The sequence below is a fragment of the Agaricus bisporus genome (assembly GCF_000300575.1).
Source record: "Agaricus bisporus var. bisporus H97 unplaced genomic scaffold AGABI2scaffold_9, whole genome shotgun sequence".
NCBI lineage: Eukaryota > Fungi > Basidiomycota > Agaricomycetes > Agaricales > Agaricaceae > Agaricus > Agaricus bisporus.
Window position 1 is genome coordinate 398,871 of NW_006267372.1, and position 24,784 is coordinate 423,654.

Genomic DNA, 24,784 nt, shown 5'->3' on the forward strand with positions numbered 1-24,784 from the left:
AGATTCAGATGCTGCGGCTTTGAACCCACTCATCGCAATAAATCAAACACTTCTGGCCTTCGAATTTCGCGACGATTTTCTTGGTAGGCTGTAAGTTTGAAACTTTGAGTAGGATCCGGAGCTGACCCTCAAACAGTTGTCTCCAGGGAAGAGAGTGATGCCCGTGATCGACCTGCACTTGAAAACAGGGGGAACTCGGGGAGTCGGGACCGGTTCTACCGTTGTCTAGGCAACACTGCTTGTTTTTCCATGTAGAAAACCGTAGAGATCACCAAGCGCTCTCGATAACGGCTCTAGTGACAATCCTCGTCAACTTTCAAGCGCGTCGTTCTTCTACAGCAAAAGTTTTCAACTTACCAAATGAAGTTGACGCAGAGTTGACGCCAAGTTTGTTAAGATGAAACATTCAGCGGTGTTCGAGAAATCAAATGCCAGCACCGCGTTTTGACGGCACAAGTCCGTCGGACCTATTAGCCCGCTGACCTAGCGCGGCGTTTGAAGATTCTATAATCTCTGACCTAAGCCACATTACACACAACTTTAGAAACTTTTGAAATTAGCAAATGAAAACCAAAACAAACATGCATCGTAAATCCGCGGAAAAATACTCAAATCAATTCAACCTCATGCTCTACTCGTTAGTTATCGGAAAGGACGGAACCGGAGCGTCTCTGTCATTTTTTTTCAAATTGAAAACCATCACGATTTTGAGCCTGGGCGACAGATTAGAATTGCCAAAGTTCCAAGAACTCAGGTTGCCTTTGTTCATAACATAAGTAAGTATATGCCAAGGTCAAAGGTGTTTTTTAAGTTTCTACATCAAGTTCAGCGACAGTGATTGACATTTTTGACAAGCATATGGAAAACGTAACCTCGTGTAATAGTCAACAGAAGGTGCCAATTAGCCTCGCCCTCGAGGTGATTTACGGAAAGCTATTCACCCCACGAAAAGTTGGTCCACAAGCGCTCATTAATAAAAACACCTTCGATTCCATTTCCACCACCTAAAAATAGCTATCGCCTCCAGAGCCCCGCAATAACACTAACATATCACCATCGCGCCATGAATCAAATCAAGAAATTAATGTATTCCATAAAGGATCCGCAATAAAAATAAATAAGGCAACCCATGCATAACAACATATCCGCATAGAAAAAGAAAGAAAGAAAAACAGAAAAAAACATAATCCGACCAAAAAAAAAAAAAACTTAAACACGTTCGTACATACACAAATACGCTCTCGCCCTCAAAACCTCCTCAAGCGACGTCACTCGTACATGCGTATCCGATATATACGCCCACTGCCTCTTCCCCGACTTCAGTCCAGCCGTTAAAGCCGGGTTGGCAGTATCAGAATCCATTGATGATGAAGAAGAGAAATTATTATTTGACTTGGGCAAACCGTTAGTAGTTCCTGCCTTTCCTTTGCCCTTGGTATTATTGATATCGAAGGAAGGTGGTTGATTCGGAAGAGCGACATATGAAACATAGTGTCCACCCAACTATCAAAAGGAAGTCACGCACGTTAATAACAGTAAAACGGAAGAAACCCATATTATAAACTCACCATATTCCCAATATGCACTACAACGGCATAGAGCCTATACATACACCTTTCATCCTCTTTCTGACCCTTCCCCTCTCCACCATCCACCACTCCTCCCTTCGACTTACTACTACTCTTCTTCACCGGAACAATATGTTCCTTCTTCGGGGCCAAAAAAGGTGCCAAATCCAACCACTCCGGAAACGACACAAAATCTTCCAACTTCTTAAATCCACCACCACCAAACCCGCCAAACCCGCCAAATCCACCACCACCATAATCATTCCTTGCCATATACTGAGCATTCGTCTGAGGATTTGTAAAATTAGCCGCAAATTTGTGAGCGAACGATGCTAGACCCGAAGAATGCGAAGAATGATCTCCAAGCTGTTGAAATCGTTTAAGATGAATGACAAGAACAGGAGGAGGATCTGATATAAGATATCGTTTATATGCCGGACGAAGTATAGTTTCTTTCTTCTTTTTCGGCTTCGAAAGTGGTTTCGCCACAGACGTCGTTTCCGATCCACGAACGGGTATTGTGTTGGTATGAGAAGTAGACGTCTGACGATGATAATTGCCAAGTCCAGGAGGAGCGGCAGGTGTACCACCAAGTCTTGCATCCTCTTCTAAACTTTCTCTTCGACTCTCACTACCTTCACTCCCGGTAGTGACACTCCCACCAGTACTCCCATCCAAACTCGCGTCTGTAGTCACACTCTCAGCTTCACTAGTCAACCACTCATCCGGACTATCTCTCCTTTCCTGTCTAACTCTCCCACTTCTCCCTGACGGAACAACGAGCGAATCACTGAAAACCATCCCTCTCCTCTTCTTCTTGACTTCATCCTCAGAAGTCCCTTCCTCTCCAGCTCCAACTTCAAGCAATACACCCGAACTAGATTTGGTATCGGTAGGAGAGATGCCGTTGACGCTATTACCACGACGCGTATCAGAAGAACCATCCGTAGATGCGAACTTATCCGATGTGGGAGAATCCGCGGCTGGGGTCGTTGCAATGAGAGGTATAGGTAAACCACCAGGAGTAGAAGGTGCAGAACGAGATGGAATGAGGGATGTGGCGTATTGTGGAACTCCATTAAGATCAGGTGTAGGAGGTAGCGATTGATAGATGCGAGACCGAGGAGAAATGCTGGGTGTCACCATTATAGTTTCGTCCCCCGGACTTCTAGACTTGGATTGATAGAGTGGACGAGGCGTTGCAGTCGAGGGTTCACGAGTATCGGAAGCGAAAGGTATAATGGCTGGAGCAGAGTTGACCACCAGACTATTAGGATTCAGGGCGGGTAATTTTGGCGACCTAAACTCTCCCGTCTCAAATCTATCGTATTCTTCCACAGAAGTAGCAGGTGTCGAAATATACCCTGCAGCAGAAGACGTCGAAGACTCAGAGACGATGGTTTGCGATGTACTCTGCCTTTCCCTTTCTCCTGGATAATCTCTAGTTTCATCTTCCTCATCATCACTATCGTCTCCATCTTCATTCCCCTTGATATATCCATTCTGTATCTTCCAACACCTCCGACAACCAACCATATTCTCCCCATCCAACACTTCCACAGCCGTAAACATCCTCAAACACTCCTCGAGCCCACTAAACTGACTCACGGCGGCTAGCGGAAGCCACGATCCTACATTTCCATTTCCAGCCTTCGAACCTCGGTCTCCAGAAGGTTGCAAATGCGTCTTCTTATGATGACCATCATTCCTCTCGACTTCCCCCTCTCCTAAAACACGCACAGGTGCTGGTCCTACGTCCGCCAACAACCTCCTTAGATACTCTTCTTCCTCCTTGGATTGTTTTGGTGGCTTGGGACTCCTTGACCTACGAACACTACCACTGACTCTCTGCACCCGATCTTGTAGGTGTGCGTGCATAGTGTGAAGGGGTAAACCGCGCCGATGTGAGGTTTGAGATTGCGGAGGGAGTGGACGAACCGGCCGAGGTTCCGCTATAACAGGCGGAAGATATACAGGTTCATGGCCGACATCAGAGCGAGCAGGGTTCGCATCACAGGAAGAAATGGATATCTTGATACTAGGTGCGGTGCCTGGAGACGATGATAGAGTTGAATTAGCGTCGGGTATAGATGGTGCTTCCTTTATTGACATTGAATTGGGCGGATCAACGTCGGCAGAAGATGCGACCCTGTTCGATGAAGCATTGCTTCGACGATCCTGTGATTTGTTCCGTTTCTCGTGGCCTTTTCCCTTTTCTTTGTCTCTATCTTTCTGTAATTCAGCGGTGGCAGAAGATACGGCGGATGATGAGCTGATAGGACGATCTGCTGATTTGCTCCGTTTATGACGCTTCTCCTTCTCCGTTCCCTTATCTTTATCCTTCTTAAGACTAATCCCAACCCTTGTGCTGATTCTTCTGCCAAGTTTAGCCCAACCGTCCTCGGAGTCTCGCTTTTTCTTGCCCTTCGATTTATCCTTGGCATCACCGTGCAATATTTGATCGGCTGTCATGTAATCGATATGTTTATCTCCCGAGGGAGTTGAACGAGGGAAAGCAGCGCCGTTGACTAGCACGTTTGAACCGTCACTCTCCATCTCCCTCTCTCCCGCAGCAGATGAATGGCCCTCCTGCACAGAAGAAAAGCTGTCCTTGGTTCCGTTTCCGTTCAACATGCCATTTATCTTCGGTTCTTGGAGACGATCAAGGTGTGCGTCGGAGCCAGACGCCGAACTCGAGCTCTCTCCAGATAGCGGGTGTATTGTTTCTGATTGAAGATGTTCCATACTTCTCCGTAGCGTTACAAGGTGCGGCAGCAGCTTCTCTGACATTTGTGAATCCTCTCTCTCTCTTGGAGAGGGTGGAACAGATGACGACCGCTGAACCTGGAGAGCGAGATTCATCCGTCCGTTATCTTGGGTGTTCGTTATGGCATCATCTCCCTCGGCTTGGCTGGTTTCCTTATTGGGACTGCCACCGCCGATCGCGCGAGAACTGGGAGGATTGGCGGCCGCCACAAGCGAAGTGCTCGGCAACGCCGCGAATTTTTTGGCGAGCTTCTTGAATCGTTCCCGCGTACGGTGATGCACAACGCCATAATCTTCCGCTTTAAGAGACAGAGATACGTCGTTAAAGTCTTCATATGTTTGAGAAATATTTTTGCATTTCTGACAAACAAGGATACTGGTAAATCTTCCACCAAAGATCATATCAGGAAACGACAAGAGAGTGTCAGGGTCTGAAGACGACTGTGATGGAGATGACGGAGAGGATGGATGGGGCCGAGATGATCGCCGACGCTTTCTCGGTTGTTTCAGAAGTTGTGGTTGACGTTGTTTGATTATCTGTTGCCATTATTTTAGTCGAGATACAGGGGCTGATTGAAGACCTACGTCTAGCTCTTCCATCCGCATGGCATCTAAAAGGATTCGGAGGAATTCATGAGCATCCTGCTGCGCAAAATCGAGGTATTGGTCATATTTCTGGCCTAAAGCAGAAAGCAGTTCTCTGTCGATGAGGTAAAATGAGGCTGAATTGACTGCGGATAGCGTCAGGGACTCACTTGGGATTCAGACTCTCCCGACTCCTCTGAGACTGGACATCCCAGGCGCGGTACAAGATGTCAATAAACCTGTCACCGATAGGCATTGTCACTGGTATTCTCTCGTCAACGCCGCCCCGACCATGACCATTCGTGAGTTGGGGAGAGCGCCGGGATATGAGGGGGGTATTTGAATATTTCTGGACTTGATCCGGGATATCGCGGAACTGTACAAGGTCTGCAAGTAGAGGGGTGGCTATAAGCTTCAACACCCAAAATACCAGCGAAAGCAAGCAAAATAATCAGCCGACCTAATCAGAGAAATTCTTGAGAAGACATACGCCTTGTAGGACAGAATTCATGAAGCAGGTGTTGCCCTGATTGATGAGGCCGGGTGGAAAATAGGCATCTTGGGAGTTTTTGCGCGCCCAGTAGAGGTCCTGGGGAGTAGGCACCTTGGGCTTGGGCATGGTGGATGGGGAGAGCGGTGGGGGAAAGGGAGAGGAGATAGAGGGCGAACAGCGAACGATTAAGTATATTCAATCACAGCGCAGCTACCACCCACACTTTCCCACGATCCACTGCTCCCCTTACTCATTGCTCCTTTCGGCGATCCGCCCACAGCTTCACCATCGGCCCGCCGGCTGCAGCACAACGCCACCTCTTTGCCGGATCATGGGGCTGCTCAGTATCCCCTATCTAGAACCTTCTGCTCAATAACATGTAAGTCTACGCAGTATAACCGCATGTAAATGGGACACTTACTTATGCAACGAGGCATACTGTTAGCGAGGGCCATTAGTAAGAGAACCATACCAGGGTGGGCGCCCAAGCGGGCAGGTCGAAACAAATGTCCGCCTCAGTATAGGCAGGGAAGGCCCGGCATCGAGGGTGGTCATATTCGATACTACCCCGATCCCCCCTCCCTCAAAGAGTTTACAACTTGAAGAGCCTCTAAATGGGAGAATCTCTTTCCCTCTTCCCATCTACTATGACCAGCATTGTTCCAGAGGATTGCTCATTCTTCTGGGGATAACCTATCAAACCCGCAAGAGTCAACGAAATAACCGAAAAGATGAAGAGTAATTAAAGACTTCGTTAGAAGGAGATTCTGAAGAGGGATTCATTCTAAGAACCGTTGGCGGAGACCTTGGAATTTTTAAGTAACTCGGCGAGAATGGTGGGGATCGGCTCTCGTTCAAAATTCGGATACAATGTGGGGTTCATTTTCTGGTTGAAGCTGAGCAAACGTTTTTGGTATAGTGGCACTGGCACTGACGATCTCGAACTTCATGCAAGGAGACGTGCGTGGCCCCGATACACGTTGTTAGAGAGTGTCCAACGTTCGACCGTCACCAATTAAGATGTGTCAGAGGATGAAGGGAAGGATGCCTTTCGCTAAGCTAAACGAACCTGAACCGAGACCCGGATCGGGAAGTACACAATCAAAAATGACGGAACGATCAGCCGGAAGCCCTGACTCGTGGGTGGTATAAATATACATGTGTCAAGTCGACCAGAACAACTCAAAGTGTTTAGTTGTGGCAATGTTCAAACGGTACGACAACCACCAGACTTCATTCGTCATAATCAGTACTTTCTGAAAAGCACCTGGCCGAGTTTTGGTCCCGAAGTGTATCTCAAGGCCAGCTCGTCTTCTTCACCTTGCGATTGGCACTGGTCCTTTTCGGCTCGATGAATGCTTTGAGGAACAGTCATAGGGAAATTAACGTTCTATACTCCGTGTTCCTTGAAGAGAGGCTGTAGGAGTCGATCATATCCACCTTGATCAAAACCTACAGGATAGATTAGTGATCGATCAGATCAATCAAGCTTTGCTCTTGCTTTTGAAGGAGAGAGCGTACATTGGTATACGAGAAGGCAAGGTCGCTTTCCTTCTTGACGCCAATAGATATCTGGACAGCGCTTTCAATCGTGACATCTTCTTTTCCTTTTGTTAGGGATTTTGAAGTGCAAGCATCAGCAGCAGCAGCGAGGTAGAAAAATAGGCTCGAGCTCTTGAAGCTTGGCATAATTTGTCTCGAGAGGCTTGAGATATCGAAGGACAGTCAGAGCGGAGAAAAAGACGGTAGAAGAGGACGAGACGGTGGTGAGTCGTAAAAAGTTGTCAGCAGTCAAAGCGACAGGGAAAAAAGCGCGGGTCGGTCAGAGAGAATGTAGGATTCACCTTGAAACGGTGAGTCAGAAGAGTTTTTGTCGAGGCCGAGAACTCGGTGAGGGACTCGGTCTACCGTATGCTTCTATTATAATTCAGTACATAATAACCTCGAGATCATCTCACGCCCTAGAAACTTCTACAAAAGTGTTACGGAACCTCCTTTTGCTTCGCAGCGTCTTTGGACTACTCGTCAAACAAGATCCTCATCAAAATGTCCATGGCAAATTGTCCTCGTTGTGGTTATCACCCCGCGACAGAATCAAAGGTATGCTGCCTCGACGTTCGTTTCTACAGCAATGCAGCTAAATCGCGTCAATAGACAGGAATCCCTGCCCTTGAAGCAGAGGTTCGCCGTCTCGATGACCTAATTCCTCGCCTTCAAGAAGAGAAAGCTGTTCTTTTGCGTCGAATAAACGACGCGCAAGACATAACAAGACGTCTAACGCCCGAAGTGTTGTCAAACATCTTCCAGTTTGCCCGTCCACCCATTGACTTCACCGCCTACGAGCCGAAATACCTCGACCTTCAGGACCCGAACTATCCAGCACAAGCGGGTCATATTGATCCAGCCGAGGACTTCCATCACACTTTGGCTTCCGTTTCTCATCGTTGGCGCAAGGTCGCGTTGTCAACACCGCAACTCTGGACTTCAATCTCCCTTCGCGTTCTCACTACATTCACCAACTATGACACGTCACTTCTTGATTTACATTTTAAATACGCGCAAAATCTTCCCCTCTCAATCCGATTGGATTTGAGTAATGCTGCTATAATGTGGACGGCGAATGAAGGCGCGAAACGCGGAGCCTTCCTCTCGCGTCTGGATACCCTCGAGACCACTATATTCAATCAGGAGTCAGATAGAATAAAAAGCCTCGTTTTCATCGAGCCACCGGTTGAATGGCTCACGGATGACCGTAGCCACAATTTCTCGCGCTGCACTTCCATAACAGTTTATTGGCCATGTCCGAGGGATGATTTCGATGATGCCCTCTTTGATTTCAGGCAACTTCCTAGTCTTCAGCACGTAAAGGTGGTTGATAGTGGCATCTCATTTGAATTGCCTCCCTGCCTCACTGCTCTACAATTGTCCGAGACCGATCTAACTCATCACATGGAAGCAATCGCGAAACTTCCAAATCTAGTCAAATTCGAAACTAACGGAACTTCGACAAGAGACATTAAATCCTCAGTACTTCCTCATCTCGAACATTTGACTATGAAAAAGATGAATGTAGCAGACAACCTTGGCTTTTTGCGCTTTGTTCGTTTTGCTCGCCTTACTACCTTGGATTGGGATGAAATCAAATTTGCATATCGGCCTGAACCTCTTTCTGAAGAAGGACAAAAATTGCGACTTGGTTTCTTTTCCTCGTTACCATCCACGCTTTCATCGTTGACCTTCAGAGGCTTCGAAATTGATTCTTCGAATCTTGTCGAACTACTGGGTTGTATTCCTCAACTTGCCGAGCTTCACTTTATGGGAAGTCCTCAGCCGGTTGTTATAGACGCTGTCGAGGCGATCGGTCGACCTCCGGCAAAGTCATCTTCATCCTCGACCATCCTCCCGAACCTTTGTGCCTTGTCAGTTTCGGGCGCCAAGCCCGTAGTCACCACGTCCGGAAACACTACGTCCGGAAACACTACGTCCGGAAACACCAAGCCTGGAGGCAAGAAGTCTGGAGGTAAAAAGTCTGGAGGTAACAAGTCTGGAGGCAACAAGACTGTAGCCACCAAACCCGTAGCCACCAAGTCCGGAATGGACGCGTCTATCTTCGTTAAAATGCTAAAGGCAGTGCATGCCACTGGCCCCCGACCAAAACAATTTCTTTTGAACACCCATTCGGATGTTGTCTGGCCATCGGATGCCTTACAAGAGGTTCAGTCTCTATTGTCGTCTGGTTTGGATGCGAAGGTTACTTTTGTTTCTGGTAAATCCAAGAAGTCGGTTCCTTCAGGCTAGATTGGTTTCTTGTTTTGCGGGTATCATATATGGTCGATTCATTTAATAATCTTTTTCTCTCGCCTGCTTTCTTGATTCGTTTGCCTTTGTAGCTCGGTCTTGCTATTCACTTTTTCTACTTCTATTCTACTTGCTTCTATAAATCATACAAATCGTAGTACTATCAAGTCATCGCAAAGAAAGATATAGATTCAATGAATTTATTAATCATTGTGCCCCCGCGCGGAGACGATATACGGCAAAGCAACTGCGTACGAAATTCAACAAAATACAAACACGATTTAGAGGGACATTATGGACATTATCCAACGACCATCCTCCGCTATATCAATATCAAACCCACTCTCTTCCATAAGCTTATGAACCTCATCCTTATTATACGGCACCCTCGTCCTCAAACCATCTATCTCCATCCTAAACCTCGCCACACCCATTTCATTTCTACACCTCAGAATATCTTTGAATGATCGAGTGAGCTTGAAAATTCTATCAGACTCGTACGTATCACAGCCAACTCCTTGTTCCCATTTGAAAAATTTCAATGATGGGATGAAAGTTGAGTCTTTAAGCCTCTCGAGTATGATATGAAGGGACAAGATATCGAAATGCGAGTAGATCAATTGATCGATGGGATGATTTTTGATTGATTGGAGAATTTGCAGTTTCATCATCATATTGTTTTCTTTGCCGGCGGAGATTTGGATGGTATGGCAAGATTGGGGTAAGGAAATTATAAAGGAGGAAAAGAGGTTTAGGGAATGATCATAGCCATTGCCGCGCCAATCCAAGTATTCGAGTGCGGGAAAACGATAAAATGATAGAAGATTGTCGTCCCAAAGTCGCCAAGCATGGTACCACGATAAATGTCGCAATTTGGGAAAAGAAATTGCATGAGCATGGTCAGAGGTAGGTCGAATACATTCGTCGGTGGCAAGCAAAGGATCATAAGTCGAGAAATCGACGAGATTTGGACATCCAAGGAGTAAGTTGGTACAAACATCGACTTGGATTTGACATAATTTGAGAGTTGTGAGTGCCAACCAAGGAAATGAGAATCTTGGTATGGTCTTTTCTCCAGTGACGAGATGTGGGGGATTTGACAGATGCACTTCGGGGACGTTGAGATCATTGTTTAAGATGCGTAATAAGTCGACAGGAGGTTGATGAAGTTTGATTCTCGGGAATGTCTCCAGTGTTTTGATAGACTGTACGAGTCTCTGTATGGGATTTCTTCTTTCCTTGCACTGCCGGCCGGCGCTAAACATTCGAAAGTCTAGCTGAATAGACTCGAATGACGACCCGTTATGCTCCCTATACATTTCCAGCAAAGAAGCAGCCCCCGGAAGCATCTCATCAGAAAGAACCAAATCAAACTTCGTCCAAAGTTGAGGAGAATCCTCGACTAGATCACGCCAATGAGCAGATACAGCTCCCAGCGTGAGTACAGGGTGTTTTCGAGGTCCGACGAGTGAACAGTAAAGTTCAAAAATAGAGAGAAGGATTTCATTAGGAAGGTTTCTCGTCGATGAATGAATTTTGTTGGATTGGCGGAGACGCTGGGCTTTGAGTATACGAAAATGATCGATGACCTCGTTCAGCCTTTCAATATCTTCATAGATGAAGTCGGGATCGTCTTTCCGGGCTTCGACAGTGAACCAATGTCCTTTGCATTGGCATCCGCAAAGCATGCGGGACGATGTTTCAGTTGAGGTGGGCGACATGGTTTTAGGTGATCTCGCAAAGTGGAAACCCTTTGCTGTTATGGGGTTGTGGTAGATTATATAAGTCCTCGATCACCAACCTCGTGTACCATTGGCCTTTGACTGCCATGATGTAGTTTGAAGAACTATCGATAAGCTTGTATTTTCGTTTTCGTCGATGGGACCGGACCGCCTTTGTAAGCAACGTTTGTGGCCGTCTTTTGGCAAACGTGATGCATTGATGCCTAGATATCTGATTTGCTGCTTAATTTTAGCTCATAAAAGTATGAATCCGAATTGAACAAAAAAGATGCATGGGAGAAAGGTAGTATGTCTCGTCTGAAAAACGACATCGCTCAAGGGTTCAACGTTCAGGGATCCTCCGCAGGCATTAGGGTGTCCACTGACGCTTTCCGTATTTAATACGCCAGTACGACAAATATTAATATGTTCAGCTTTGCTACTTTACCCAGCGGTTACCTTTGTCGACCATGTCATCTGGGTTATTGAGCAAGACATCACCGTGTTGAGTTCCGTTCCTCGGAATATCTAAGTAGAAAATTATCAGGAATTTAGTTGCAAGAGTCAAGTTCAAGTTGAATGAACATATATAACAATCACAACAAATGGAGTGACCGGGGCAAGGATTCGAATGTCCATCAGTGCTACCAGAGTTGAGTTTTTGATTCGGTTACCTTTGTCAGTGGCCAAGTCGGAGTTGCCGTATGAAGTTCTCCCTCTTTGCAAGGTAATAACCATAGTAAGTATCAAGTACCCGAGCGCTACAGAAATGCCCGCGGCAGTCTCTCTGAGGAATATGAAATGGCTATCATTGTTTAGTTTTTTTCGGGGAAAGTTTCAAAATTATTTTGTTGTGGAATGGCTGCCAGGAACTAGAGCTGGTAGCTCAGCCGATATATCCCTTCAGACCTCATTGACATTTGTCAATTCCGTGCGGGATTAGAATGGTCTAGTGCCACACGTCCTAGCGCCCAGTTCTTAAGGTTATGATATGAGTTTCTTTTGCAGAAAATTATTAGATAGTCTTGTTAGCCTGAGAGGCGGTAGAGTAACTAAGATAGGAACCCTCATGAATGTGGTGTATATCATCGTTTGACATAGAGATCAATGGAACGTCGAAAGCCTAGAAGAGTGTCAAATGATGCGAGGGGCAGAACAGATAGACGCACCGCCTTCCCCAGTCTCTCCGAGAGTCTTGACAAATTCGAAACCAATGTCTTTGAGGGTAGCTGGAAAGTTGGAAGGACGAAGTTGAAGAGTCTGATAGGTCGCTCTGAGGTGCTGTGGGGTATTAGGTATAAATTTAGCACGATGAAATAACGACGCGTCGTACCTCTGACATGCGCCTCGCTTTTGCGTACGACTCCCAAGGTTGTGGTTCGAGGATGAGATGTCCGCGTTTGTGGAGTACAGTATGAATTTTACGAAAAAACGCGACGAGACCGTCGTCGCCTTGGTTGAGGTGAATCCATTTTGTGATGGACAGTCTGCAGCGACGCGTCAAATGGATGTGTATGGGGCGTGATAAAGGGACACGTACGCTAGGACAATGTCATAACCGTCCTTGTCTTCTGGAATGTCCTCCTTTGTCCAGTCTGCGCAGCGAAAGGCGAGGTTGTGGGGAAAGGCGTGTTTGTCGTCGGAGGGAGGGATGGGGAGTGGGCCAAGCTCGTGGGGCAGAGAGGCAGGGAAGTAGTCGGGGGTGGTGTGTGGCGAGGCGAGGGACCAGGCAGTGAGACGGTGGCGCCAAGCAGCGTCGACGAGGGTTTGGTCGATGTCGACGCCGGTGATGATGCGGGGGGCGAGGTGCTGAGCGATGTAGGCAGTGATGTGGCCGACATTAGAACCGACGTCGAGGACAGCAGCGTGGGGGAAGAGGGAGTGTGGGAAGAGGGCGGTGCGTGACTGGGTGCGGCGGGCGTAGTAGGCAGAGTAGTTGCCGTGAGTTGAAGCCATGATCAGAAGCAGCACCTTGCGCAGAGCCATGTCAGCCATCGCCACCAACGGCGTCAAGCCCCTCGCCACCCTCGACCACCCCCACGCCAACTCACCCCAGGCCTGGAGAGACCTCCTCGCCGCCTCCAACACTGCCCCAAACGACTTTGAGCTCATCAAGACCCTCGTCTACAAGCCAAAGACCGCAAAAACCGCAACCCCCATCCCCGTCGTCGTTGTCGCCCGCGACAGCACAGAAACCAGCTCGTCTGGCATCGGAAAGGCCCTCAACCTCAAAGAACTCAGGCTCGCCTCCGAGGACCTCCTCACCGAGTTTTTCAACCTCGATAAAAACTCTCGTGAGTCATCTTATCAAGGCGCATCTCCCCTCATTTATGACCACCCCATGCAGTCTCCCCCCTTGCTTTGACTGCCGACAACTTTTCACGAGTCACTACCGTCGTCGATTCCACTATTTCCACCGCCACCGCTCCCTTGGCCGTCCACGCCAACTCGTCCTCCTCCACCGTCTTTCTCTCCGGCTCTGAGATCCTTCGCTATCTCAAGTCTCTCGAGACCGATTCTACCAAGCTTCACGAGCTCGACTTTTCCAACCTCGCCGCTGCCGCTGCTGCCGTCGCCAAAGCCCCCGGTGCAGCCGTTCAAACATCCAAATCCGCGACAAAAGAAAAAGAAGATGCTAAAATTGAAGGCGCTGCCCAGATAGCTATCGGCGTCAAGAAAGAGGTCGATTTTGCATCCTGGTATACCAATGTACGCTCTCTCCTTCAGAATACAAAAGAAAAAATTTGATCGATCGCTTGTAGGTTTTGATCAAAGCAGATATGCTCGACTACTACAACGTTTCTGGGTGTTACATCCTCAAGCCTTGGTCTTATAGTATCTGGGAAGCCATTCAAGGTGTGTATCGTGTTTGCTCGATGCCCTACACTATTCTCATCATCGAATCCCCAGAATGGTTCAACGTTCGTATCAAGGAACTCGGAGTACAGAATGCTTATTTCCCCATGTTTGTCTCTCAAAGCGTTCTCGAGCGCGAAAAGGACCACATCGAAGGTTTCTCTCCCGAAGTCGCTTGGGTGACTCGAGCGTTCGTCCTTTAATCTTATCGCTTATCTTATCTAAAACCTTTCATTCTAGTGGCCAATCCGATCTCGAGGAACCCATCGCCATCCGTCCTACATCCGAAACCGCCATGTATCCCTATTACGCTAAATGGATTCGTTCACATCGTGATCTCCCACTCAAACTCAATCAATGGAATTCTGTCGTTCGTTGGGAATTTAAAAACCCTCAGCCATTCCTTCGTACACGAGAATTCTTGTGGCAAGAGGGTCATACCGCATATCTCACAAAACAAGAAGCCGATATTGAAGTTCGACAAATATTAGATTTGTACCGTCGCGTGTACGAAGAATTACTCGCCGTACCCGTTATCGAAGGTATCAAATCTGAAAAAGAGAAATTTGCGGGAGGGTTGTATACCACCACCATTGAAGGATTTATACCCACGTCGGGTAGAGGCATTCAAGCCGGTACTTCTCACTGTCTAGGTCAAAACTTTTCAAAGCCTGAAATGTTCAATATTTTTGTTGAAGATCCTGAGAAGGATGGACAGAAATTGTATGTGTGGCAGAATAGTTGGGGATTGTCGACGAGGACGATTGGGGTTATGGTGATGGTGCATGGAGATAATCAGGGATTGGTTTTGCCGCCGAGGGTGGCGAGTGTTCAGGTTGTGGTTGTGCCGTGTGGGATTACGGCTAGGACGAGTGAGGAGGAGAGGAAGAGGATTAATGAGGCTTGTGAGGCATTGGCGAAGACTTTGAGGGGGGTGGGTGTGAGAGCGAAATCGGATTTGAGGGATGCGTATACTCCTGGGTGGAAGTTTAATGAATGGGAACAAAAGGTGAGTTTTAAATCGTATATACGATTTTTTTTCTGATTTTTTTTAGGGAGTTCCGCTGAGGTTGGAAATTGGACCTTTGGATATTAAGAAACAACAGACGTTAACCGTCCGTAGAGATACGGGAATCAAACATCCCCTTCCTCTATCTACCATCACTGAAACTATCCCAAAATTCCTTGAAGAGATTCAACAAGATATGTTTGATAAAGCGAAAAAGACATACGATGAAAGGATTGTGCAAGTGGAGAAATGGGAAGAGGTGGTACCGGCTTTAGATAACAAGTGTGTGGTGGTTATGCCTTGGTGTGAGGAGATGGAATGTGAAGATGAGATTAAGGAGAGGAGTGCTAAAGGGTAAGTGAAAAGTTGTTGAACAAATATAACGGCGTTGTTGATTAATTAATTATTTTTTTACAGGAGTGCGGAGGTGGTGGATGAGAAAGCGCCTTCGGCAGGAGCAAAATCGTTGGCTATACCGTTTGATCAGTCGAGATGGACGCCGATTGTTTTGGGTCAGACGAAATGTACGAATTGTGGGAAGGACGCGAAGAGGTGGACGTTGTTTGGGAGGAGTTATTAGATAGATAGATGAATTAGGGAAGGGATTTTGTTGGGTTTTTGAGAGAGAAAACGTGGATTGGGAATCATTTACTTGTTGTCGTTCGTTTTTTTTTTTTTTTTGGTTTGATGAAAATCGAAGTTTAGCTGCTCCAACAAACTTGCTGAACAGGAGTCTTATAGCTATATTATGATTTATTCGGTCAACAGGATTACGTGGGGGTCAAAAGAGTAAAAAAGGATAATCAAGTCGAAACGAAAACAGTAAACAGGACTAGCGAAAAATTCAATTGAATGCAACTCTCCAACAACATAGAGACGCGCACATACGAAAAAAAAAAAAATTATGAGTGACTAAGACATCTCTGACTTGAAACCATCAACATCAAATGTGATCTTCGCATTCAAACCGGAAGACAATAGTGTCCGAACTTTGTCCAAGGCATCTGAATGCCAAGTCACTTCAGAATGAGTGGTTAAATGGAATTGTCTTGGTCGTGGGCTAGCAGCGTTTAGCAGTGTTTCCAGCAATTGAATGAGTACAAACGGCTTGAGCGTCCCACCGTTTTTGGCGTTTGAGAGAGACAAAACACAAAGGTTTGGCAGAACAGTCAACTCGGACGAAGACGGTGTCCCTGTATTTGTGAGGGGCCGTCCAATCGCCTTGATGGTGTCTTCAACAACCGAAGAATGATAGTTGATGAAGTGGAGTTCGGTCAGTTGAGGGACGCGATACAGTAGATTGAGTATGGCATGAGAATGGAGCGCGGTTTCGTTGAAGGTCAGGGACGAAAGAGTGGGTGGAAGTGCGGAAAAGAAGGCAAGTCGTAAACTCTCGGCTTCTTCGGAAGCGCCACTCCAAAAGAGCCTGCCTTCATACCATTGTAACGTGCGAAGGTTGTCGAAACGAACATGGCGCAGAAAGCCATGCATATAGTCTATGTGTTGTGCATCCCATGTCAAGTTTTCGAGACAATGAAGTACTATGGGTTTAGTGACATCTCCGTAATCCAAAGATTCGTTCCAGTGATGAGTACTCTCGAATGTAACGAGATTTGGTAATTCCATGAGTAATCGAATGGACTTGTATAATTCGATGAAGGATAACTGTAGAGAAGATGTTGTAGTAGGCAAATTGAGTGGAAAATCACTGCCGATCAGCTTCACATGCTGGAGACAAGGAAGATCATGGAAGTTAAAGAAGTACTTGCAGTGAGGCTCCGAACTTGGCCAATAAGTTGTTATAGATTTGCAACGCGATAGGCTGCCACCGACGAAAGACAACCATTCAGCCGGTGGCTGGATGAGAAAGAGGCTTTGTACTTGGTCCGAATTCTCTCCGAACATGACTTTGGCAAGAGGTTGTAGACGCACGAGGGTGTCTGAACGTTGTGAAGGATCGCTATCAAACAAAAATGTAGGATTACTGAAGTCGATTTGAATTGAGATCGGAAGGTCACTCGCATTTTTGAAATGTAGATCGAGGAGTGACGTGTTGAATTCGGTGCTTGTATTAAGAACACGAAGCGAGATTGAAGTCCAGAGTTGTGGAGTTGAGAACACGACCTGGCGCCAACGATGAGACACAGCCGCCAAAGTGTAATGGAAGTCCTCGGCAGGATCATGATATCCTGTCAATGGTGGGCGGCTTGGGTCATCAACACCATAGATTTTCGGCTCGTGGGCGGTGAAGTCAATCGGCGGACGAACAAACAGAAAGATCTTCGACAACACTTCAAACGGCAGATTTCTCGTTTTTTCTTGAGCGTCGTTTATTCTGCGCAAAAGAACAGCTGTCTCTTCTTGAAGACGGGGAATCAGGTCCTTCAGACGGCGGACCTCAGCCTGAAGGGCGAGGACTTCTTCAACCTGACGGCCCTATTCAGTCACGTCATTTGAGAAATGAATGTCGGGGGCGGTGTACCTTTACTTCAACTTTCGCGAGATGATAACCACAACGAGGACATTCCGCAATGGACATTATAAAGACTGTTTTGTTTGACAAGTCGTCCAACGACCTGCAAAGCCAACGGAGGCTTCTGCTGACTGTACGGCGTGAGATGATCACGTCAAAGTTCATGTTCACATGGCTGATGATAATCTGTTCATTCAAGGTAAAAACAACAAAAGGTCGGTCAAAAAATTAGAAGTGACTGGTGGGATCAAAAAAAGAGAAATAGCAAGATCAAACTAGAGAGAGGCATACGAAAAAAGGAGAGAGGTCAAAGGAAATTCGTCAAATGAATCGAAATGTACAATACACACAAAACAGTGAGCTTTTTTAGTCTGAGGGTACCGAATATGTGAATTCACCACGATCATAAATGACCTTCACATCCATACCAGAGGACAATAGAGCCCGGATCTCGCGCAGGGCACCCCTCCGCCACTTGACATCCGAATCAGTGGTCAAAAGGAATTGCTTCGGTCGTGGGCCAGCAGCATGCAGTGCTTCCAGCATTTCAATGAATATAAACGCGTCTATCTTAGACTCGGTGCCTGAAACTGACAATGCACAGAGGTTCGGGAGAATGTTCGAGCGTGAAGATGACGCTCCTCTGTTTGCTGGACGCCGACCAATCATCTCGACGGCACTTACAACAACCTCCTGGGGACTTTCGGTGAAGTGGAGTTCGGCGAGTTGGGGGACACAACACAGTAGATCAACAAGACTCGAAGAATCAGCCGCGAGGTCGCCGAAAGTCAGGGATGAAAGAGTGGATGGTAATGAAGAGAGAAAGGCAAGTCGTAGCCTTTCTCCTTCTTTAGAAAGGCAGCCACTTCCGTATTCAGACCAGACGAAAGTGGTAAGGTTGACACAACGAACATAGCGCAGGAAGTTATGGTTTTCATCTACACGTATTCCGTCCCATACTAACTTTTTGAGGCGATGGAGTACTATGAGCTTCGTGCTCTTCAAGTTATCAGCCAGCCGAAGAGGATAACCACCTTGCGCAATACCGGTGATTTCCAATTCGGAGAGATATGGCAATTCCTCAAGTGGCCGCAGACAGTTAGTTGGATTGGTATTGGATAGTTGTAGAGCAGAGACTGTAGTCGGCAATGTAAATTGGAAGCTGTTATGGACCAGCTTTACGTGTTGAAGACAAGGAAGATCCGCAAAATCAAAGTAGAAATCTCTGGAATGGAATGAGCTTGGCCAATAAATCATCACAGAAGTGCAACGCGAAAATTTGCAACAGTCACGAGTGAACCATTCAACTGGTGCCTCGATGAAAATGAGGCTGTGTATTTTATCTGCATGCTGATTGAATATGATTTCCTCTAGGGGCTCCAGACGTGTGAGAAAATCTGCGCGTCTCAAGCATGAACCTGCCGTCCACGCCAAAGCAGGATTACTCAAATCCAATCGGATTGAAATCGGAAGGTTATGTGCGTTCTTGAAATATAGATCGAGCAGTGACGTGTTAAATTCCGTGAATGTATTGAGGACGCGAAGTGAAATAGAAGTCCAGAGTTGAGGTGTTGACAACACGACCTGGCGCCAACGATGAGACACAGCTGCCAAAGTGTGATGGAAGTACTCGGCCGGGTCGTAATAGCCCATTAGCGGTGGATAATCCGGGTCTTCAATCCAGTAGTATTCCGGCTCGTAGTCGGTGAAGTCAATTGGCGGACGGGCAAACTGGAAGATATTCGACAACACCTCGAAAGGTAGACGTCTTGTTTTTTCTTGCGCATTGTTTATTCGACGCAAGAGACTCGCTTTCTCTTCTTGAAGACGAGGAATCAGGTCCTCGAGGCGGCGAACTTCAGCTTGAAGGGCAGAGACTCCTTCCTGACGATCCCGTTCAGTCGCGTCGTTTGCGAATGAACGTCGAGGCACCATACCTTTGATTCTCTCGCAAGATGGTAACCACAACGAGGACATTCGCTAATAGTCATTTTGAAATGGTCTTGCTTGACAAGTGATTAGGCAACCCTGCAAAGTTCTCTAGAAGAGAGTTTTGTTGACCCTGCGGCGTGAGATGATCTAACATCAGTCGCCTGTTGATTCCACTTTTTCCACCGCCGCTGCTCCTTTGGCACTGTTGCGATCCGCGCTAGCTCGTCCTCCTACAGTCTTTCTCTCTGGCTCCGAAATTCTCTGGTATCTCAGGTTTCTCAACAGAGACGCATCGACGAAGATAGGTGGGGCACTTCCGCCAGTGCTGGCCATTGTAATAAGTTCGAGTGATTCTAGGAACTGAGGTATACGATAAATTTAGATAGAGCCGGGGCCCATAACCTAAGATAAAATAGACTCAGTGATAACATAGTCGCGTAGATCACTACTTTTATTCACCTAAGATAAAATAGACTAACACACAAATAAGTACCTTGGGCTATAGAAACGATATACTACGTACCTCAGTGATAACGTAGTCGCGTAGATCACTGAGGGTCTAGTTTAAGGTTTGGGATATATGTACTCGGCCGAAACGGCCGTAACGAAAAACTGTATAGTAGATATGCAGTTATAAGAAGAACTGTATAGTTGTGAAAGAATGAATGGCCTGCATTGTAATTTTGTAAACAGCGGAACGCCAGGATAAGAAAAGAAGTAAAAATAGAATAGTCATTCTGAAAAAGGAAACTTATAGTTCAACATCAACATTGGTCACTTAACCTAGTATCGAAGCCTTCAATACTCCCCCAGCTTCGACTACGGCGTCGATTTGAGCAAGCCGAAACCCTTGCAGCAGCATAAAACAGCTTCCTTAGCCAAAGGCTTCGTAAGAATGTCGGCTAAGTTATCGGCAGAGGGAACGTATATGAAACGAATGTCGCCGTCCTCGACCTTCTCCTTCACGAAGTGATACTTGACACGAATGTGTTTCGTACGCCTGTGATTCTTGTCGTTTTGAGTATTTGCGATGGCACCGTTATTGTCAGCAAAGATATTAGTCGGCCGTTCCTGCTCCAAAGCAACCTCGTCCATAAACTTGTTCAACCAGATAGCCTGCTGCGCCGCGCGGGTGAAAGCCATATACTCCGCTTCAACAGTAGAAAGAGCTACCGTCTCTTGACGTTTGCTTGCCCATGAGACTGGTCCATCAGCAACGAAAAATATATGTCCTTCAGTTGATCGCGAGCCATCTATATCCCCAGCATAGTCGGCGTCGACATAACCGAAAGGACGAATATCAGCTCCTTTACGATACGTAATGCCATAGTTCAGAGTTCCCTTCAAATAGGCAAGCGTGTGCTTCAGAGCATCCCAATGACGACGACCGGGGTTGTTGGAAAAACGGGATAATAGATTCACCGCATAGGAAAGGTCAGGCCTCGTAGCTGTTGGAAGTAACAAACACGTGTCGATGGGTTAGGGTTTGTATGGAGCTGAAGTCGAGATTTTCGTCTGTGCGTTTTGTCTCATTTGTTCCATGGCCATTTTATGTGCGTGATTGTATTTTAAACACCTCAGTCTTCGCGTTTCGAGACTGAGGTACGTAGCATACTTGTAACCGAAATTCTTCTATTAAGTCTGTACTTGTAGCGTAAATCTTTCAGGTATTGAAATGTATCAGTCTTCGCGTTTCGAGACTGAGCGTAAATCTTTCAGGTTATGGGCCCCGCCCCATTGTCACACTAAAGTAAACTAGTGCTGCAAAGTGAAAGCGAGTAACGCTATGTCGAATTCGATGGCTGTAAATGATACTCTACCACCCAATGTGCCTGCATTGGACATTTCGGGATCAAATTGGGCTATGTTCGAGTTGAGATTCCGGATGGTCGTTCGAGGGAAAGGCCTATGGGGTCATTTCGATGGGACTACTCCTCGTCCTGCTCTTCCTACTCCTACTCCTGCACCTACACCAGCACCACCTAGTACTCCGGCAGCTCCTACGGAATCTGCTGTTCAGGCAGCTTTACCCCCATCTCCACCTCCAGTTACAATTGATGACATCGAGTTGTGGGACCGAAATGAAAGTATTTCACAAGCGCTGCTCGCTCAGCGAATCCCCGACTCCACTCTCGTTGTTGTTGCAAGTTACCCCACAGTTCAACAGATGTGGAAAGCGGTTGTCAATGAATATACTTACAAGAGTGATTATTCACAAGCAAATCTCCATCAGGAATTCATGGCCTCGCGCTGTCCACCTGGAGGTGATGTTCGAGTATTCTTGACTAACTTGAGGGCGAAGAAGTCGGAGCTACTAGCAGTCGGCGTTCATATTAGCGATAATGAATACCGAAGTGCCATAATTCAATCCTTACCTCGATGGCTAGCAACCTTTGCGTCCAACCAGTTATCTGCTGCTCGTCTTCACTCCTCCCTTGGCAAAACTATCGATCCGGACCTGCTCATTATCATGATATGTGATGAATGGGATCGTACACGCCGTTTTTCAAAAAAGACAGCTAAGCCGGAAGGGGATGATGCTCTTGGAGTTGAAGCCGAAAATAAAGGGAAGTCTAAAGCCAAAGAGAAGAGTAAAGGAAAGGAGAAGAAGAAGGGACCGTGTTGGATTTGTGGAGGGGAGCACTTGAAGAAGGATTGTCCTAAGCGAAAGGATAAAAAGGAGGAAGGATCTAAGAAAGATCAATCCACCAGCGCCAATGTTACGACCGAAGGAGGTGATGACGATGAGTCGTTTGCTGTAGATGTTGAAAAAGTCGGGAAAGCTAGCCAGTCGACGGCAAGAATCAAGATTTTTGATTCAGGATCTTCTCGTCATATTTCTCCCTACCGAGATGTGTTCACGTCGTTCACATCGACTTCACCCTGCATGTTGCGAACTGCTAATCGGCAACAATTCAGTGCAATCGGTAAAGGAGAAGTGAAGCTTGACTTACCGAATGGAGACTCAAAGTCAGAATTACATCTCAAGGATGTTCTCTATTCACCAGAAGCTAGCTATATGCTGATATCGGTTGGCTGTTTGGACACAGAAGGCTATACGACGACGTTCAGGGATGGACGTTGCATAATCCGAGATGCGGAAAGTGTTCGTGTAGCGGAGATCCCTCGAAACGAAAAGGGATTATACAAGTTAGTCAACGATGACTACGACGAGATCAATGTAGGCGAATTACTCACCAAAGATGCTCTACATCGTCGCCTAGGTCATATTTCACCTATGGCTGCAGAAAAATTGGTCAAGGATGGGCTGGTTACAGGGTTGAAGCTAAGCGAAGTTGAGTCCGGGAATGTGTCCTGTGATTCTTGCACATATGCTAAAGCCACTCGTTTGCCAATTGTGAAAGTCCGGCAAGGTGACAGAGCAACGAAAGTCGGTGAGGAAGTGCACACAGATATCTGGGGACCAGCTAGAGTGGCGACGCGCAAAGGACGACGCTATTATATTACGTTCACAGATGATTATTCTCGGTGGACGTACGTGGAGTTTCTATCCCAGAAATCGGATGCTTTTGAGGCATACAAGCGGTATGAAGCATGGATGGAGACTCAATACGATGCACGTATCAAAATACTTCACTCGGATCGTGGAGGAGAATATACATCTGAGGAGTTCCAGTCTTATCTCAAATCTCGTGGTACGGAAATAAAGCTCACCGTTCACGATACCCCACAGCATAACGGTATTGCCGAACGTCGAAATCGTACAATCGTTGAACGTGCTCGAGCTCTGCTTCATTCGAGTGGTCTTCCAAAGTCGTTTTGGGCGGAAGCCGTAGCGCACGTAGTATGGTTGATGAATCGAACTGGGACTAAGGCAGTTGAAGGAAAGACGCCGTTTGAAGTTTTATATAACCGAAAGCCGTATATGGGAAACGTTCATGAATGGGGAGATGAGGTATGGGTTCATCAAGCTGGACAGGATAAGCTAGGCGCACGGGCGAAGAAAGGTCGTTGGTTGGGTTTTGACATGGAGAGTAATGGATCTAGGATCTTATTCTCTGATACTGGGGCAGTTAAGATCGAGCGTAATTTTCGCTTCATCAAAGGGAATACTAACCTGGAGCTTGAGGGGGAGCAAGTTATTACTCCACAGGCACCTCCTGCATCCGTTCTTGCCCCAGCAAAATCGGCTAAATCCCCTACAACTCCGGAGTCACCAAGCGTTGGTACTCCAACCCGAACCGAATTGCCATCGCTACCAGTTGAACCGGATATCCATCCAGAGATCTCGGATCCAGTGTCCGAACCGCCTACAACTTCGCGTCCTGTAAGGAAGAAATTTCCTAGCCAGAAAGCTCGCGACATTCTTGAAGGGAAAGCTGTTACTGTTGCTGAAGAATTGGACTGGGAAGAAGTTCATGTTTTAGTAAATGAAACAGACGAGATGGAGGCTTTAGAACCTCGTACCTGGAAAGAGGCTACCCAGAGGGATGATTGGCCATTGTGGAAGAAGGCGATGGAAGAGGAACTGACCACGTTGAAGACTGCCGGCACATGGGAACTTGTTGATTGTCCTCTTGGCATCAACGTCGTGGGATCAAAATGGGTTTTCAAAGCGAAAAAGGACGCTACAGGTAACGTTGTTCGTTACAAGGCTCGTCTGGTGGCCCAGGGCTTTTCACAAGTACCGGGTGTTGATTATTTCGACACGTTTGCACCAGTAGCACGATTGTCGTCAATCCGAACCGCACTCGCTATCGCTACGGCTCGGAACTTAGAAATCCATCAGATAGATGTCAAGGGAGCTTACCTAAACGGTAGACTCAACAACGACGAAATCGTTTACATGCGTCAACCTCCTGGTTTTCCTGATCCTACACACCCCCACTACGTCTGTCATCTTAAGAAGACGCTTTACGGCCTTAAACAGTCCGGACGGCGCTGGTATCAACGCCTCTGTGAAATTCTCATTGACAATCTGGGCTATTCACGCTGTGATGTCGATCACGGCGTCTTCTTTCGTGTTATTCAAGATGATTTAGTCATCATCCTCGTCCATGTCGATGATTGTACTCTGGTGGCAACAAAGCTTGAACTTATCAAAGAGTTGAAAGAGCGGATGAATGAGTTTGTAGAGGTAACTGACCTCGGAGAAATTCATTGGCTTTTGGGGATAGAAATTCGAAGGGATCGTAATGAAGGCAAGTTATATATGTCTCAAAGGTCGTACATTGATTCGTGTCTCCGACGATATGGTTTCGAGGATGCTAAACCAGTTAGTATCCCTATGGATCCATCTATCCACTATTCTACCAACCAGTCACCGAAATCAACCGCTGAAATCGCTCGCATGGCACGTATACCCTACCAAGAGGCCGTAGGATCACTTATGTATGCAGCGATTGCTACTCGACCGGACATCGCCTTCGCAATACAAGTTCTTTCGAAATTTTCGAAGAATCCCGGAATTGATCATTGGGAAGCCGTTAAGCGAGTTTTCAGGTACTTAAAAGGTACGAAAGAATTGTGGTTGACCTTTGGAGGTCAAGGAGATACGTTGGAAGGTTTTGCCGATGCGGATGGAAACATGGCAGAGGATCGACACGCTATTTCAGGTTTCGC

At 46.8% G+C, this 24,784-nt stretch overlaps 8 protein-coding genes across 8 annotated transcripts; 3 read left to right on the forward strand and 5 right to left on the reverse strand.

Moving 5' to 3' along the window:
• Positions 1-1,192: 1,192 nt before the first annotated feature.
• AGABI2DRAFT_179998 (hypothetical protein) lies at positions 1,193-5,538 on the reverse strand (the record flags this gene model as incomplete). Its single annotated transcript, XM_006463687.1, has 5 exons — positions 1,193-1,503; positions 1,569-4,871; positions 4,920-5,034; positions 5,090-5,331; positions 5,410-5,538. The coding sequence occupies 5 exons, from the start codon at positions 5,536-5,538 to the stop codon at positions 1,210-1,212; spliced, it is 4,083 nt and encodes a 1,360-aa protein (XP_006463750.1). The 3' UTR covers positions 1,193-1,209.
• A 2,766-nt stretch (positions 5,539-8,304) lies between these two features.
• AGABI2DRAFT_194483 (hypothetical protein) lies at positions 8,305-9,343 on the forward strand. The gene has a single exon (XM_006463688.1). It carries the CDS (start codon positions 8,362-8,364, stop codon positions 9,208-9,210), a length of 849 nt encoding a protein of 282 aa, XP_006463751.1. The 5' UTR covers positions 8,305-8,361; the 3' UTR covers positions 9,211-9,343.
• A 148-nt stretch (positions 9,344-9,491) lies between these two features.
• On the reverse strand, positions 9,492-10,931 carry AGABI2DRAFT_120557 (hypothetical protein; the record flags this gene model as incomplete). The annotated part of the gene is made up of 1 exon (XM_006463689.1): positions 9,492-10,931. The coding sequence occupies one exon, from the start codon at positions 10,929-10,931 to the stop codon at positions 9,492-9,494; it is 1,440 nt and encodes a 479-aa protein (XP_006463752.1).
• Positions 10,932-12,065: 1,134 nt separating this feature from the next.
• Positions 12,066-12,887, reverse strand: AGABI2DRAFT_74961 (hypothetical protein; the record flags this gene model as incomplete). The annotated part of the gene is made up of 3 exons (XM_006463690.1): positions 12,066-12,212; positions 12,265-12,418; positions 12,466-12,887. 3 exons carry the CDS (start codon positions 12,885-12,887, stop codon positions 12,066-12,068), a joined length of 723 nt encoding a protein of 240 aa, XP_006463753.1.
• On the forward strand, positions 12,877-15,470 carry AGABI2DRAFT_225676 (hypothetical protein). Its single transcript, XM_006463691.1, has 7 exons — positions 12,877-13,225; positions 13,279-13,640; positions 13,694-13,787; positions 13,842-13,977; positions 14,028-14,796; positions 14,843-15,150; positions 15,214-15,470. The coding sequence occupies exons 1-7, from the start codon at positions 12,886-12,888 to the stop codon at positions 15,374-15,376; spliced, it is 2,172 nt and encodes a 723-aa protein (XP_006463754.1). The 5' UTR covers positions 12,877-12,885; the 3' UTR covers positions 15,377-15,470.
• A 238-nt stretch (positions 15,471-15,708) lies between these two features.
• AGABI2DRAFT_120560 (hypothetical protein) lies at positions 15,709-17,335 on the reverse strand (the record flags this gene model as incomplete). Its single annotated transcript, XM_006463692.1, has 2 exons — positions 15,709-17,223; positions 17,279-17,335. The coding sequence occupies 2 exons, from the start codon at positions 17,333-17,335 to the stop codon at positions 15,709-15,711; spliced, it is 1,572 nt and encodes a 523-aa protein (XP_006463755.1).
• Positions 17,336-17,635: 300 nt separating this feature from the next.
• AGABI2DRAFT_120561 (hypothetical protein) lies at positions 17,636-19,260 on the reverse strand (the record flags this gene model as incomplete). The annotated part of the gene is made up of 2 exons (XM_006463693.1): positions 17,636-19,153; positions 19,207-19,260. 2 exons carry the CDS (start codon positions 19,258-19,260, stop codon positions 17,636-17,638), a joined length of 1,572 nt encoding a protein of 523 aa, XP_006463756.1.
• A 1,739-nt stretch (positions 19,261-20,999) lies between these two features.
• On the forward strand, positions 21,000-22,496 carry AGABI2DRAFT_74352 (hypothetical protein; the record flags this gene model as incomplete). Its single annotated transcript, XM_006463694.1, has 3 exons — positions 21,000-21,215; positions 21,270-21,621; positions 22,405-22,496. Coding segments are annotated over 3 exons (660 nt in total), but the record flags the coding sequence as incomplete, so codon positions are not given.
• Between the last annotated feature and the right edge of the window lie 2,288 nt (positions 22,497-24,784).